The sequence below is a fragment of the Urocampus carinirostris genome, chromosome 3 (assembly GCF_059441175.1).
Source record: "Urocampus carinirostris isolate Australia breed hairy pipefish chromosome 3, RoL_Ucar_1.0, whole genome shotgun sequence".
NCBI classification, from domain to species: domain Eukaryota; kingdom Metazoa; phylum Chordata; class Actinopteri; order Syngnathiformes; family Syngnathidae; genus Urocampus; species Urocampus carinirostris.
In genome coordinates, this window is record NC_142351.1 from 25,112,857 (window position 1) to 25,129,012 (window position 16,156).

Sequence of the window (16,156 nt, forward strand, 5' to 3'; positions counted from 1 at the left end):
ACAAAAAATATTTTTTAAAATGTAAGATACTTTTATAATTGGTCTCAAGGCGCACTCTGCCTGACCAACGTGGTACTACAACCTTACAACTTCACAAAATCGAATGCACTTGTTTGCATGAGTTAACGTGCTTAGTTACTCATAAATCACGCAACACGTCAAATAATTAGATACTTAGTAGCCAACTCTTTTAATAATCGATTTTATCACTTTTCGATTCGGTGTTGTCGCCTTTGAATTAAATTAGGTTTATGGGATTTAGAGTAAGTGGTCAATAATTACAAAGACAAAAGTAGCCTTGTACCCCAATTTGGGCACCTTTGTTTTTTTTTTTTATAGTTTTGAATCCCTTTAGCACTAATTATTGGAACACAACATTTGTTTGGTAAGCTCAGTGACCTGAGAGAGGGGTATTTTAAGTGGGCACCTGCATCTTTTCTGAACAGTGGTAACCTGTGAGGATTGTTGAACATCAAGAATTCAAGAAGTTAGTTCAGAAAATCCAGTTTGCAGATTCCACTAAAAGGAGCACTGAGGGGAAATGGAAGATTACAGTCACGGTTTTAGTTTGAGGCTCCGGTTGGCAGACCAAGAAGAATCTCAGAAGAGCAGAGGTGAGGGATGATGAGAACAGTCTAACTCAACCCTCGGACCAGCTACAAATAATTGGTGGTGGCTCCATCATTCTGTGGGGCTGAATTGCCAGTGCAATTGTATTCAAATTTCCTGTTTCCTTCTTCAAGATTGCATGGATTACACTCGGTATCAGCAGATATTTAAGAACAATGTTAAAGAATTTGCAGCCGAGTGTGAAGTGGCCGGGTTTAAGATCAGCACCTCCAAGTCCGAGACCATGGTATTCATTCAGAAAAGGGCGACATGCTCCTTTCAGGTTAGGGATGAGATCCTGCCCCAAGTGGAGGAGTTAAAGTATCTCTGGGTCTTGTTCACGAGTGAGGATAGGATGGAACAGGAGATATGCAGACGGATCGGTGCAGTCTGCTGTCATGCGAACCCTTTACCTGTCTGTCCTGGTGCAGAGGGAGCTGAGACTAGAGGAAAAGCTCTCGATTCACTGGTCAATCTACTTTACTACTGTCACCTATGGTCATGAATTGTGGCTCGTGACTGAAAGAACACAGTCCCGGAAATGAGTGGCTGAAATGGGCTTCCTCCGTCGGGTGGCTGGGCTCTCCCGTAGAGATTATGTGAGAAGCTCAGTTATCTAGGAGAGACTCTGTAGAGCTTCTGCTCCTCCGCAATAAGGATGCCTCCTGGACGCTTCCCTCGGGAGGTTTTCTGGGCAGGAGGCCCCTGGGATGACCCAGGACACGCTGGAGAGACTTCGTCTGTAGAATGCCTCGGGATCCTGTTGGATGAGCTGGATGAAGTGGCTGGGGAATGGGGGTCCAGGGATTCCCTCGACGTGACCCTGGATAAACGGAATAAAATTGATGGATGAATGAATGTTAAAGAATAATGACAAAAGTTGAAGTCTCGCCGAGGCTAGATACTTCAACAAAACATCTACCTTAAACACTGCTAAAATTCTACTTAGATATTCATGGCCATATGAGTCTCCATAAATGAATAGTGGTCTGTCCATGCTCTGAAACCATCAAACATGACTGCACTGGAGATATTTGTAAAGATAAGTAAAAAATACCTTCAACAAAAATCCAGACCAATTTTGGAACCAATGGGAAGTATTGGGTTTTATTTCTGAAAAATTAGGATTTATTAAATCTAGATGTAATTTTTTTGTTGAGATGCCCAAATTCACGCACATGCCAACTATTTCACACTTTCTGTAAATTCCTATAAACCTCATTTCATTTCTTAGATAATACTGTGTTTGTCAGCTGCATAAAGTATTTTACTGTAATTGCTGATCCGAACAACCAATGATATCTTGAAAATGACCAAGAGTGCCCAAATATTTTTTTGACTATTTTTGCTGTATTCTGTGCTTTACACGTATGATCTTTGTAAAATCTTAAATTGTGTATCAGTTTCATTGAGGCTCTAATGCATGTTTTTTGGTGGTGACTTCACAGCCACATTCTAACCTGCTTGGGCAATCTTACGTGTTTCCCTCCAAAGAGAAACTGATGGGTTATCGAGTCCTGGTTACCACTCTGATCACTGCTGGAAGGTAGCTTTAGACCCATTTGTTGATTTCTTTGTTGTAAATTCTGATTGCTCATGTAAGCCTGGGAAGGAAAGTTGACTACAGACGCTGCCCTACTTACGAACGATTGTTCGTAAGTTGAATTTGTTCGTAAGTTGCTTCAGTGCTATAGTTTGTATGTTTAAGGTTTATCTAAGTATGTTTAAAGCTTGTACAAATAACTTGTATTGTTTTGTACTAAAAAAACATAAAATAATATGCTCTATAAAGATAAAGTTGTTTAACTTGCTTTTGCAAGATGAGCTTCAAGAGTTAGGCGACTTCTCCGTTGGTGGTTGAAAGTGGCCCAAAAAAAAAGCAATCCAACCATTTTCCCAACCGCATCAAGCTTTCTTATTCCACTTTAATTTCAAAGGAAACTGCTCACCTCTTCTGTAAACTTTACACCAACCATATTGAATGTATGCATGAGATGGTTATCAATTAAAATGTCAAAGTTCTTATCGCGCTGGAGATACAGTATAAAATCTTTACACACAAACTAGGAAGAGGAAGCGGATTTCTTCTTCCGGGTGGATGCTGGGTGACCTTTCACAGCGCCACAAACCGGTAGCGGCGGAAAGAAGCACTACAGTACTGTCCTGTACTCTGAATAAGCTGCCCAATAAAAAAATATAATTTACAGCAATGTCCAAGTATTTTTCGACATCTTGAAACAAATGTTCGTATCCACCGTTTTCAATAAGTAGGGGAGCGTCTGTAGTGTTTTAATTGTCCCTGAATATAAACTTAAGCGATCTTATTGAACAAAATTAAAGGTGTGCGGAATTGGGGCACAGTGATTCGATGCACTTATGGGGGTAGTTACCAAAAAAAAAGTTAAATTATATTTGTAGTCCACTTGACATATCATATGTTATCAATACATAGACACACATTTTCCAAAAAACATAGTGTACAAAATGTCGTTTTGTATTAAAAAACGTTTAAAAAATTAAAAATGGCTACAAATGTTGTACGATTTTAATTTTAATGTTTTTTCTGGGGTACCAGGTGTTTGGAATGCATTAGCTACGTTTGACCTTTCTGTGTATAAGGCAAATTCACTTTGCAATCCCCACTTCACAACTGATTAATGTCGTATCCCCGTGTTCATTGTACTTTCACAAGCCAAGTCTTAGTTTTGATTAAATTATAGAAAAATGTATTGTTGGAGAATTTTAAATGGCTTGTGACATGTTTACTGGCATGCCTAGTAGCCGTGCCTGTATATTGAAGACTACAATTTCTAAACTTGTTCCTTGGTGTCTTAAAATGTCACTGACTACCGTAAATTCCGGACTATAGAGCGCACCTGATTATAAGCCGAAACCGCCACATTTCAAGAGGATAACCGCGTTTGTACTTACACAAGCCGCACCTGTATATAAGCCGCATGCGCCCACATTAAAACATGTAACACAATCACAAATTTAATCCAAACCCGACTTTGAGTCCCGCGATTCTAACTGAATATAAAGTACACAGTCCAAAAACCACAGCCGGCAAAACGAACGGAAAATGATATCAGTACTTAAGATTGATGCAAACCTGCAGAGTCCGGGTACCTGTTGAACGTAATCCAAGGAAAAAAAGTATATTTCCAAAGGTAAGGGTGGGAAAAATATATATCCACTATTGTCCGCTGCGACATCAAACATCAAAAACTATAAAGCCGGCGTAACTCGCCATTCCATCCCTCATTCACCTTTACCCCACTTCCCGTCAGCCCGCGTTTGCTCCGCCTCTCTTAATTCGCAAAACATATCCGAATAAGTGTCTCAAATACATTACAAAAATATACAGTTGCAAATACATATTATACATGGTTACACGTATTTACAAAGAAAGACTGTACACCGAGAGAGTTTTCAAAGTTTTAATAATAATATAACTTTCATCCCAAACCGTGCCTGTGAAGGGTAGCAAAACGCTACTAGGAACACACTCGCAACAGAGTAAACGAGTCTGTTAAAAAAAACATAACGTACATATAGAAACCACGGTAAACCGTCCTCATCTTCCTCCTTATAACTGAAGTCATCAATGTCGTCTTCCTTCAGAATGGGAAAGAGACTTTGTCATATAGACGTCATCTCACACTCCCTTATTCAAACATACGCTAGCAATATGCTCGCAAGGTAAAGTTTGCTTGCAATAGCTCTGTTTCCTTTGTTATCAGACTGCTCGATTGTGTTTAGCTTGAAAGCTGCGTCATGTGCCTTTCTTTTTGCAATTTGCATGATTAGGATATGTCTACGCTAATTTAGTTTGTGCACAAGCTTAAAAGTTGCAGTCTTCCTCGGCGCATATATTTCACCGGTCTAAATCTTACCCTTTGTACTCGAGCGCCGCTGGCGGCTGTTAAAAAGAATTACATAAATTGGCCGCATCACTGAATAAGCAGCAGGGTTGAACGTTTGGGGAAAAAAGTAGCAGCTTATAGTCCGGAATTTACGGTAAATTATTGGATAAAAAAATGTATCGCTTCATTAACAGTTCAGATTTTTTATGATTAGTGGACAGAACATCCTGTTACTGGATTAAACCTTTAGTTTGTTTATTATGACACATTACTCATTAGTCTTATGTTACAAGAAACATAAAAAGCTCCAACTGAATCCCTTTCTGCTCTTGTGTTCTGGTCTCTGCAGGTTAGTCACAGGAAACCTCCCCATTGGTCATTTCACTCACATATTTGTGGATGAGGCTGGGCACGCCACAGAGACAGAATTATTAATCTCGATTGCTGGTAAGAAAATGTCTAAATTGTGGTCTGAGGTGTTATTTTTCTTATCTGCTTTTGATCTTAAGGGCTCCTGGACCCAGAATCAGGCCTACTGGTTATGGCCGGTGACCACAAGCAGCTGGGCCCTATTGTGGCCTCCCCTTTCGCCCTCAAATATGGGATGGGTAAGAAGTAAATTCATCATGCAACTGCTTTGTAACATGCACGCTTATAGTACTGCTACTCCTTGTAGGAATTTCCCTCCTGGAGCGATTGATGAACAATTTCCCCATATACCAGGAAAAGGACAAGTTTAATGTTCTATTTGTCACAAAACTGCTCCGCAATTACAGGTCTCCTTGAGAAAGACAACAAACATCATTTTTTTTTCATCACACCCTCCAGCCAGTTTAAAAGCATTTGTTTTCCTTTAAAGGTCCCATCCTGCCATTCTCAAGATCCCCAATGAGCTCTTCTATGCCGGAGAACTCGAAGCCTGCGCGGATCCAATGAAATGTAACTCCTACTGCAAATGGCAGTACCTTGAAAAAGAGGTGATGGCCTACAGACCTTTACAGTTTGCTTTTAACATGACTATACCAGCCCTCTCATTAAAAATTCATGTAGCGATATTTAATTCGTCTGCTTTTCTAAAGAATTGTTTGAACAATCCATCAAAGACTTACAAATGGTTAAAATGTATCAGGCATGAAAAGCCCTCATCTTTTGGCAAAATTTTAAATAACTGGGTGTCCTACATGAATCGTGGAGATCAGGTGTGCTCATTACAAAGATGACAATATACCGGTTGATCACCAAAGGAGTACTGGAAGATCAAGAGAAAGTATTGAATGCATTGTATTTGTTGGGACACGCTCCAATTTTGCAATCAAATGCAGCATTTCAGCAAGAGACATCAGTTTTGCTTAGCAGCAGTGGCACATTGGAGAAGTCCAAATTTTGTTGATTTCAGGTCATTTATTACAATTATTTTTTGCTTATGCTGTAATAAGTACTTAAATTGCACTGTTTTCTTCTAATTTATCATGTCATCTTTTATAACTTCCAGTTTTACTTCAAGTTAAACATTTTTTATACACTCTGTATCAATTTATTTAAAACGGAAGTTGTACTGCAATTTTTTAACATTCAAACTGCGTTACGACTTTCACAAGGTCTTTAGGGTACCCGTAGCATCATAACGGCAGACAAAGGTGTCGGCTCCCTAGATGAGGTAATGTTATGTAGAATAGAAAACAAAATCCACGACGTACAACAATTTAAAATAATGCACTTTTTCATGATAGTTCATTTCTGCTTTTTTCAATATCAATCACCAGAAGCCACTGAATGATACACAATGTCCCTTTAAAGATCTAAATGAAAGGAATATAATGAGAATTGTGTCTAACCAGATTTACTCCAGAAGTAGTTACATTGGATTTTGCAAAGCTCTAAAATGGCTTTTTTAAGTCCAAACAAGAGCAAAGATGTCTAAACATTATCCTGCGTACACACATGGTGAGGCAACAATGTTATACTCGCAGATCAGAAGCACTGAGCTTCTTAAACATATGTCCAGTGTGTAAATGTAATGTTAACAGTAACATAAAATTCAGGCTATAAGGCCCAAGTAATTATAGGCCGCATCCAGTACATTTTTATCAAGGAAGAACCATTTTGTACATAAGTCTAATGTGCCCATATTGAAACAATAGTTATTAACAAAGAAAGAGAGGACACAGAGTTTTAATAATATACGGTACCTTAACCACTTACCATTCCGGTGGGCCGCTGGACTTTTGGTAAACAAATACGCGTCTGTACGATGTCACCAGTCACTGAAAAACGTCATGCCACAAATGTGTGGAAAGATTGAACTTTTGGGATTCAGGATGTATACTTCTGTGATGTGGGACACAGCTCGAAAAGCTGGGATGTGCTCCAGTAATACCCATCAGAGAAACATCACGATCAGTCTGAAACGAGATACCCAAAAACTATAAAGCCGGCGTAACTCGCCATTCCATCCCTTAGGCCGTCTTTAATTTCCTTGAATGTCCGCGAAAATTGCTTCGTTACATGATGAACATTCCATAGATTCCAACCTTGTAAAATATTGAATCCAAAAGACACAATAATGCCGACAGATATACAGAAATCCGCCTTAACATTATTCCCAATATCGTCGTTAGCGCTGTGCTTTCGATTGACACCTTTTCTATGATGAGTTTGTTCTTGCTAGTTTAATTCATGCACAATGCGCCAAGTGGCATTAAATTTGCGTTTTCCTCGACACATATATTCCACCTGTGACACTTTTACCGTAACTGCCTGGGTGGCTCCTCTTAATGCAGAGGAGCATTGGCTCTACATAGAGTCCCTCCCAGATGACTGAGCTTCTCGCCTTATCTCTAAGGGAGAGCGGAGGAAACTCATTTCAGCCTCTTGTATCCGGGAATGTGTTCTTTCAGTTATCACCCACAGTTCATGACCATTGGTAAGGGTAGGAACGTAGATCAACTGGTAGACCGAGAGCTTTCCCTTTTGGCTCAGCTCCCTCTTTACCAAGACGGTCCGGTACAGAGTTATGCACCGACCCGTCTGTCGATCTCTCGTTCCATCCTACCCTCACTCGTGAACAAGACCCCAAGATACTTGAACTCCTCCACTTGGGGCAAGAGCTCATCCCCAAACCGGAGGGAGCGTGCCACCCTTTTCCGGCTGACTACCATGGTCTCGGACTTGGATATGCTGATCCTCATCCCGGCGGCTGTATACTCGGCTACGAATCGCTCCAGTGAGAGCTGAAGATCACGGCCTGAGGAAGCCAACAGTACCTCATCATCTGCAAAAAGCAATGATGCAATGCTGAGGCCCCAAACCGGACCCCACCAAGGCTGCGCCTAGAAATTCTGTTATGAACAGAATTGGTGACAAAGGGCACCCCTAGCGGAGTCCAACTCTCACCAGAAACAAATCCGACGTACTGCCTGCAATGCGGACCAGACTCTGGCCCCGGGCATAGCTCAGATAAGACTGTGCGATACCCCATACTCCCGGAGCACCCCCCGCAGGGCCTCCTGAGGAACACGGTCGAATGCCTTCTCCATGTCCACAAAACACATGTAGACCGGCTAGACAAACTCCAATGCAACCTCAAGGACGCTGCAGAGGGTGTAGAGCTGGTCCAATGTTCCATGGCCGGGACAAAAACCACACTGCTCCTCTTGAAGCCAAGATTCGACTACCTGGCGGACCGTCCTCTCCAGTAGCCCTGAAAAGACCTTACCAGGGAGGCTGAGAAGTGTGATTTTCCCCTGTAGTTGGAACACACTCTCCTGTGCCCCTTCTTAAAGAGGGGAACCACCACCCCAGTCTGCCAGTCCAGAGGCACTGTCCCCGATGTCCATATGATGTTGCAGAGGCGTGTCAACCATGACAGGCTCACAACATCTAGAGCCTTGAAGAACTCTATGCTGGAAGATATTAAATGAAAACCATAGCATTTGCACATGGTAGTGACTGACCTGATGTTATTTTCTTAGGACTTCCCATTGATTTTCCACGGGGTTATGGGCATCGATGAGCGCGAGGCCACCAGCCCGTCGTTTTTCAACAGGGCGGAGATTCAAGTTCTGATGGACTACATAAGGAAGCTGCTTCAGACAAGTGGCAAAAAGGGCTTGGGCACCATCGCACCAAAAGACATCGGTATCATTTCCCCCTACAGGAAGCAGGTAAGGATTAGTGAGCTTCATAAAGCGTTAGACCTCTTCATATTTTTGTTATTCTTTGGTTTTGTTATTGTACCTGTTTTTTTTTTTTTTTTTTAATCACTCTAGCTTTTTAGACAAATTGATTTGACTCAGTTGATGTAAATCCTTGTTTAAAGAACCAATGTTTACATGTTTATTTTACTCGCCAGGTGCAGAAAATTCGCCAGGCTCTAAATAACATAGAGAAAGAATTCAAATTAAAGAACCTAAGTTCTCTGAAGGTAATAAACCAACAAAGCTTACTTCCCCTTGCTCCAGAGTGGGCTTGCTCTTAAAATACAGCTAATGTGATGTGATTGAATGTTTGTTAGGTTGGTTCAGTGGATGAGTTCCAAGGTCAAGAGAGGAGAGTGATTTTGGTGTCGACTGTCCGCAGCAGCCGCAATTTTACAGACTTTGACCAAAAGTTCAACCTCGGATTTGTTGCCAATGAGAAGGTAAAAAGCACACAGGCACAATGTCCATTGAGTTTATACTGAAACAATGCAAGACTATATAAGCATGCTAATTGATAGCATACTTATGGACAGTGACATGTGGTGAGGTTTGTGTCTGGTAAGGCACAGGCAGATTTACAAATAAGTAAACCTTCATCGTATTTATTATTTGATTGTTAGAGCAAAAATAAATAACGTTTGATGTAGCAGCCCTTGGATCCCCAAAGAGAGTCTCAACTGATGCTTAAGGTGTTCTTTATTCTAGTTGGAGCGATCAGGTCCACCATAGCACCCTGAAAACTTACTGTGCTCACCAAGGATGCTTAAATGTTCATGATGTTTTCTTCTCTCGCAGTCCCTTTTTGTGCTAATGAAGTAAACAAACAAATTCTCATTTTCACAAAGCAATTCTTTTAAGCACTTGTAAAAAAGAAACATTATTTAGCTATTTAAACTTTGTTTTTTCTTAAGACATAACAACAAGACACATTTAGATAGTTTTACTCAAACAAAGCAAACACGAGGACTAATGTGGTCCTTTACGTAATTGAAGTCTACACTGCATCTTTTGAATAAAAAGCATCAATCTTCCGTTATATAAAGTCCATGCAGCCAGAAAAAAAATTTGGATGGCTTTACTTGCAGTTTGCTTGCTGATACTTCCAGCATTCTAATTAATAGTTCTATTGTTTGGGGTGTGCACCAAATCAGAATCCTTCATCTCAATATCACCCTCTGCCATAAGGCAAGAGAATTGTGTGCCTCTCCCTGCATCTGCAGGTGTTAAGCAAAAATATATGTTACATACTTATTATATGAATGATAGTCATTCTAATTGAATATTCAGCGATTTTTGAAAAAGAAAATCTAAAAATTGTGAAGTTAAATGCGAAAGAAGTTTAAAACGGAATAAATATAGCCCTTTTAATATATTTCCATGATGACAGGTGAGGCACAGCCTCACCCACCTCCCCTGACTGCCCGTCACAGCATGTGGAGTATAATCCTTTTAAGGAATTATAAAAGACTAAATATTTATTTCAATTAGGCATGGAACCTGTAAGTGCTCCCTCCCACACAATCATGCAGATATGTTGCAAAATATTCCACGCGCCGGGAAACTTGAGAAATTTCGTCTCAAAGACTATTTGCTTCAAATGCCCTAGAGCTGGATGAAAACAAAGACTCGCATTGTGCTCATTTCTGTTTGGAGAAATTGAAACTGCGTATCGTGTCGCTCAAGGACTTCTGTTTTGTCAGAGTTCCGCGTTTCGATCGTCAAAACCTGTGTGAGGTAAATTTACCTGCCGTCGTGTACAGCGTGCGTTCCTATTTTGCCGGTGCCTCATTTTAGGTAGGTCATTGTGACATTTCCTTTGGGTTTTTCGCCTTATGTCTTGGAATTGGTATAACATTGTCCAGATAGGTCCCGTTACGTTCTGGCTCCCGAAAGCTTCCAGGTTTGTTTGGCCCAGGTTAGCAGTTAGCTTGCCTGCTGTGCCCTTTGTTTTTTTCCCTAGCTAGGTTCATGTTTGTTGCCGTGGCCAAATTTTAGGTTGCTGCTTACTGCATCTTTTCAGTCAGCCAGCCTCCCATTTTTTCCGCTGATTGGTCCAGGTTAGCCCTTTCCCGCAGCCGAGAGCCCGGCTGGTTTAGCTCCTGTTGGCTCTGTGTGTGTTCTTTTTACCAGTTAGCCCCATTTTGACATGTAAATCAATACGGCGACTGCCTTGATAGGGTGCTGGTGCTAGCATGACATCACAGCTCAGGAAGTTAAAGACGAGACAGGCTGTCTATAAAATGCATTATCTTAGAAAATGATTGTAATACACTAATGATATACGTATTTATATAGATATTATTATGCAAACAAAATGTCCTTTTTTTACATTTTGTATGCTTTAGAATTTGGGTATCCCTTTAAACAACTGTGATTTGAAAACTATGGATTCTCACACATTTTTGGATTTACTGACTTTTACTACATAGCATATGAATAACCTACTCTTCTCGTCGGCTGAAAAATTGTCTGTGTAATATAGCGTAATAATCTGTGAAGCCCTTTGAGACTCTTCGTGATTTAGGGCTATACAAATAAAAATGACTTGACTGGCATTTCTTTACACTCTCTTAAAAATTACTGTAATTACGACGGCCTACCAGAGTTGTGACTGTCCATGTACAGTAAGTCCTAGACGACTGCATTTGATTTGTAGAGACAGTTTCTGAAAGTCTTTTTTTGTACATCTGTGTGCATGCAGAGGTTCAATGTGGCAATGACCCGAGCTCAAGCTTTGTTGATTGTGGTGGGAAACCCAGTGGTCCTCAGCGCTGATGCCATTTGGAATAGGTATGTTACTTAATCTGAATGTGTATTGAATGGTTTATAAAACCTTTTTCATTGCCAAAATCAAGTACTTTTTATGGACTTAAAGCCAGTCTTCCTGTTTCTCCGGTACCGTTATAGAAATAAATCTAGTGTGAATCAAGTATTTTTCTGAGCCACAAATTGATCTGCAGTTTACATAGGCGATTGCGTGCGCATTTATCAAGACATGACTTATAGATCTTGAGTACATTATTACAATTTGTGTGTAAATATTTTCCAGACAAATCTCTCCATGTAGGTGTTGGGTAAACATTACAGTACTATGTAGTAGATATAATTTTTAGATCTTGAGAAAATCTCAAATATTTGTTTTATTTGACAAATATATCCTCATTTTCGGTTGCAGGAACTTCTTCCCATTATAATTTACCACTGGGAAACACTACCTTAATTTTTTGCATGGCCCATAATAAATTATAATAATTCATACATAATCCTTGCACGAATACACATTTTATAGTGCCCTGTCAAGGTGTAGCATGCGCCTGTCTGCTTGGGCAAGACGCTTCATAGGACAATTCCATGCATATTAATGCCAGCTCCTGTTAATCACAAGGGAAGAAGAAATACAATGGCAAAGCCACCAGAGAGCAGTGTCTGTGTCCTTTTTAAAGCAGTTTTTGAGAAAAATAGTAACTATTTCAAGCATTTACATCAGGGTTAGTACGGAATCCTTAAATTCTTGAGATTTGATCTTGCGTTTTCAAAGACTGAAAAGTGCGTGAATTTTGGGCTGAGTGCTTGTAAATGCTTGACATTGTTGTCATGTTTTTCAACCAGTCTATTTGAAAATGACACAAACACTGCTCTCTGGTGGCTTTGCTTTGCCGTTGCATTTTTTTCGGTAACAGCAGCTGGCATTAGTTTGTGTGGAATTGTCTTATGATGCGTCATCACTCCCTACGGGTCGCGTCCAGACGGGTGCATTCTACACCTAACCAGGGCACTATGAATTGTGTATTAGTGCAAGGATTATGCATCATTTATGGACATTATTTCGGGCCATGAAAAAAAAAAGAAGGTAGTGCTTCCCAGTGATGGATTTTAATGGGAAAAGGTCCTGCAACTGAAAATGTAAACTTTCATTTTACTGTCATCTTTACCCAACATGTGAATTGAGAGGTTTCTCAAAAACGTATTCACGATTTACTCAAGATCTAAAAATGGATGTCTTGTTAAAAGCACGCGCAAGAAAAATTGCATTTGTAAATCAACATTTGTTTTAGTGGCCCTGCAAAATACCTGATTTAAGCCGGGTTTTGTCTTTTAATCGTACTTGGCGGAATTGGAAAATAGTCTCTGGAAGTCATAAAAAAGTGCTTGAATTTGGCCATGACAAAGGTGTACAAACTCCCATACATGAACGTCTCTCAAAATTAAAACCACTTTTCAACCCTTAAAAACGAAACATTTTAAGGATTTCAGGCACCCGTGCAAACCCTGGAAACTGACCAGGTCTCGTTTTTGCCACCCTGCGTAGCTTTATCAAGTACTGCCAAGATTCGAAAGCTTACCGTGGGTACAAACCGGTGGAGGAGGAGGATGATGTTGCTGAAAGACATTCAAATCTCTACCTCAAAATGCAATCACAGGGTAAGACATCCTCCATTGATTTTTTTTTTTGTAGTCCATGATATGACTGACTGTAATGTCACTTTGCTCTCTACAGTGGAAGACTATGCTGAAGAACTGCACTATCGAGTTGAAGTGTGACCTGAGATGAAAATTTGTCCAGGATGTCTGGGCCTCCTTCACCAGGGACCAAACACATGTCGGTTTAAGAAAAACAATCAAAAGCCGGAGGAGATAAGAAAATTATTAAATTGTCTTTTTGAGGGAGAGAGCAAGGTGGAGTTTGTGAAAAATGGTGACTATCTTTTCCTCAAGGGTTTTTATCATATGCACATGTTGTACAGATGTTCTTCAATTACGAAGTATATAAGAATGTTCTTGGAATTTTTCTATTGACAAATAAAGATCTATTTACACATGCTGAGGCTGGTCAACTTGGTTGGGGGCCAAACCTTTTAAAAAGTAAAAGGTTACATGTAACATGTTTGACACACTAAACTGAATTAGTTCAAGGGTGGGCAAACTTTGAGTCACAGGCCGCACTGACTTGAAACTTTTGTCCAAGGGGCTGGTCTTTTGAGACCTAGCGGATTTTTCTCCTTTATGGACATAAATACAGATATCCACGTTTTTTTTTTTTTGTTTGTTTGTTTTTGAAATTATTCGTTTTATCAGATCTGTTGTGAAACACAAAGCAAAAAACATACTGAAAGTGCCCAAAACAGGTTATTTTTGTAGTAAACACACAAAGGGACAGTACATGTTTATAATTAGTATTTCGTTTGTATCATTTAAACCATGTTTACTTGGCGGGCTGGATTAAAAATCATGTCTGGCCATTTTTGGGCGCGCAGGCGCTTGTTTAGTGTTGGTACCATAAAGCCCTCAATGGAATTCCTACACACACACGTAGGCGCTACATTCATTACCTCAACTACGTCATCATGTGGACAAAAAGTATAACATGTTTGTATGTAGTGGAAGCGTGTGGATAAGAGATATCTCTTGTTTTGGATGCATGGAGAGGATCTACAGAGCGGAAGTCAATAGGAGACCAAGAAGAAGGCTGCGATTGACGTGGATGGATGTTGTTGTGAGTGCACTGTGGGAAAGAGGTCGAAATCAAGTGGAAGCCAGAGCTATTGTTGGTGATAGGAATGAGTGGAGATGTGTTGTAAAAGGATAGTGGCATATTTGGGTGCGTTCGAAGGGATAGGCAGGGCACCTGTATGATGCGGCAGGGGTAAACCAGTGAAAGCAGTCTGGCCCTGCTGATGAACAGAAGAGTGTGTTGTGCCACCCTGACACGAGTGACATGGCCGCTTTCTTGTGTCTCGTTTCATTTGGAGGGACAAAAGCGTGACCAACTTGGATGCCAAGGTGCTTAATTTGTCTGGGTGTTGGTCATTTGGGTTGGCCATGGTCAAAAAAATTGTGTGTTTTTTTTTGTTGCTATTTTTTTCCCCTTTTCTTTTCTTTGCTATTGTCTGTGTTTGTCTTGCTGTCGGTCACTCCTCTTGAGGGATATAACCAAGGTAGATGTATAGACTATATAAAGCCCTCAATGGAATTCCTCGACCTCATCTGGTTCCGTGGCCTCTTCCAGCCAGAGTCTACCCAGTTTTTGGGTTCCTTCTCTCACACTAAAGGCAAAACCCACATTACTCAAGAAACCGTTCAGGTTTCTAATATTTAGTTCGAGCATTCACTGGTAACTAAGCATACTATTAATAATTCTTCACTAAAAGTTATTTCTTAGCTACTTGAATGAGTTCACTAAAATCGTCATTCCTATTCTTTCTTTGTAATTTGAAGTAACCCACAACACAATAACTTTTAAAGAACTTTTCTTGGAACCATACACTCGCACCATCTGCTGGTGGCTGCCCAGGGTTGGGTAGGGTTACTTTAACTTGATTATTTTCAATTACTTTTGGATTACTCCAATACCAAATATGCTAATAAAAGACAAAAAAACTAAATATGAATAAAATTACTAAATTTTGTGCAGGCTTGGGGAGTAACGGAATACATGGAACGGCAAAAATGATGTTGGCAAGCTGTTTGGATTTATTTTCATTTAGTTTCTGTCGCATTTTGTTGGTTTTGCCGGAGATCAAAGCCAGGAGAGAAAGCTTACCACGTGTTGTGAGTCATAATTTTATTCATATTTCGTTTCTTTTGTCTTTTATTAGCATATTTGGTATTGGAGTAATCCAAAAGTTATTGAATCTAATCCAGTTAAAGTAACCCTACCCTGTTGCTGACAACTGGTAAACGGGAAGAAAGTCAGGGTTTATTCACGTAAGTGTGAGGTAACAGTAACCCTTGCGGTGAGCACGTCTGCGTTACAGCCGAGACGTCCCAAGTCTTAAAGTTAGACAGAGTTTGAATCATCCTTCGTTCTAGTCTGTTTTGTTTTCCTAGGGTACTTAGACTATTTCTTACAATTTGCCAAAATGTCTTGCACTTCCACTTTAGGACTTAACAATAATAAGTAGGTGTGTAATTGGGGTTACCTTTGGGATTTTTTTCACATTTTTAAAAGAAATGGGCTCAAAGCTCCATGTCCATGAGGGTTCTCTTAACTTTTTTCAATCTGAGAGCTACTTTTTGTTACTAGTTAGCGCAAAGGGTACCCAATTTCAAATGCATTTCTAAAATAGCACCGTATCGTGAAAATGCTGGTCTACTAGTGATCCCAAAAACCAAGAAGAGATCCGCAGGTTCGAGAGCGTTCTCCATTCGTGCCCCGATGCTGTTGAATGCTCTGCCCACTGAAATTCGATCCACACCCCCGGTTGAACTGTTTAAATCTAGGCTTAAGACACACTTCTACTCGAAAGGTTATGAATGACCTATATTTCACGTTGACAATATTTATATTATTTGTTATTGCAACATTTGTTGCAGCCTTGTCATCGTGGAAGGGGGATTACCTCATGTGCGGTCTCTTCTCAAGGTTTCTTCATTTGCCTCATGTTGAGGTTTTGAGTTTTTCCTTGCCCTCATGTAGGTTTTACATCAGGGGATGGTGTAATAATAGTCTGTAGTTTGCAATAATCTGTGGTCTGTGCAGCC

The 16,156-nt window shown here is 40.2% G+C and overlaps 1 protein-coding gene across 1 annotated transcript in view; it reads left to right on the forward strand.

Annotated features, from left to right (window-relative positions):
- LOC148369269 (putative RNA helicase mov-10-B.1) overlaps window positions 1-13,496 on the forward strand; it is a 32,276-nt gene extending 18,780 nt beyond the window's left edge. The window contains exons 13-23 of the mRNA XM_088331215.1: window positions 2,058-2,155; window positions 4,825-4,922; window positions 4,985-5,083; window positions 5,152-5,251; window positions 5,335-5,452; window positions 8,447-8,638; window positions 8,827-8,898; window positions 8,989-9,114; window positions 11,376-11,464; window positions 12,984-13,096; window positions 13,173-13,496. Coding sequence (XP_088187341.1) covers window positions 2,058-2,155; window positions 4,825-4,922; window positions 4,985-5,083; window positions 5,152-5,251; window positions 5,335-5,452; window positions 8,447-8,638; window positions 8,827-8,898; window positions 8,989-9,114; window positions 11,376-11,464; window positions 12,984-13,096; window positions 13,173-13,216 — 1,149 coding nt within the window. The 3' untranslated portion in view covers window positions 13,217-13,496. The remainder of the gene's footprint in view (window positions 1-2,057; window positions 2,156-4,824; window positions 4,923-4,984; window positions 5,084-5,151; window positions 5,252-5,334; window positions 5,453-8,446; window positions 8,639-8,826; window positions 8,899-8,988; window positions 9,115-11,375; window positions 11,465-12,983; window positions 13,097-13,172) is intronic.
- The last annotated feature ends 2,660 nt before the right edge of the window (window positions 13,497-16,156 follow it).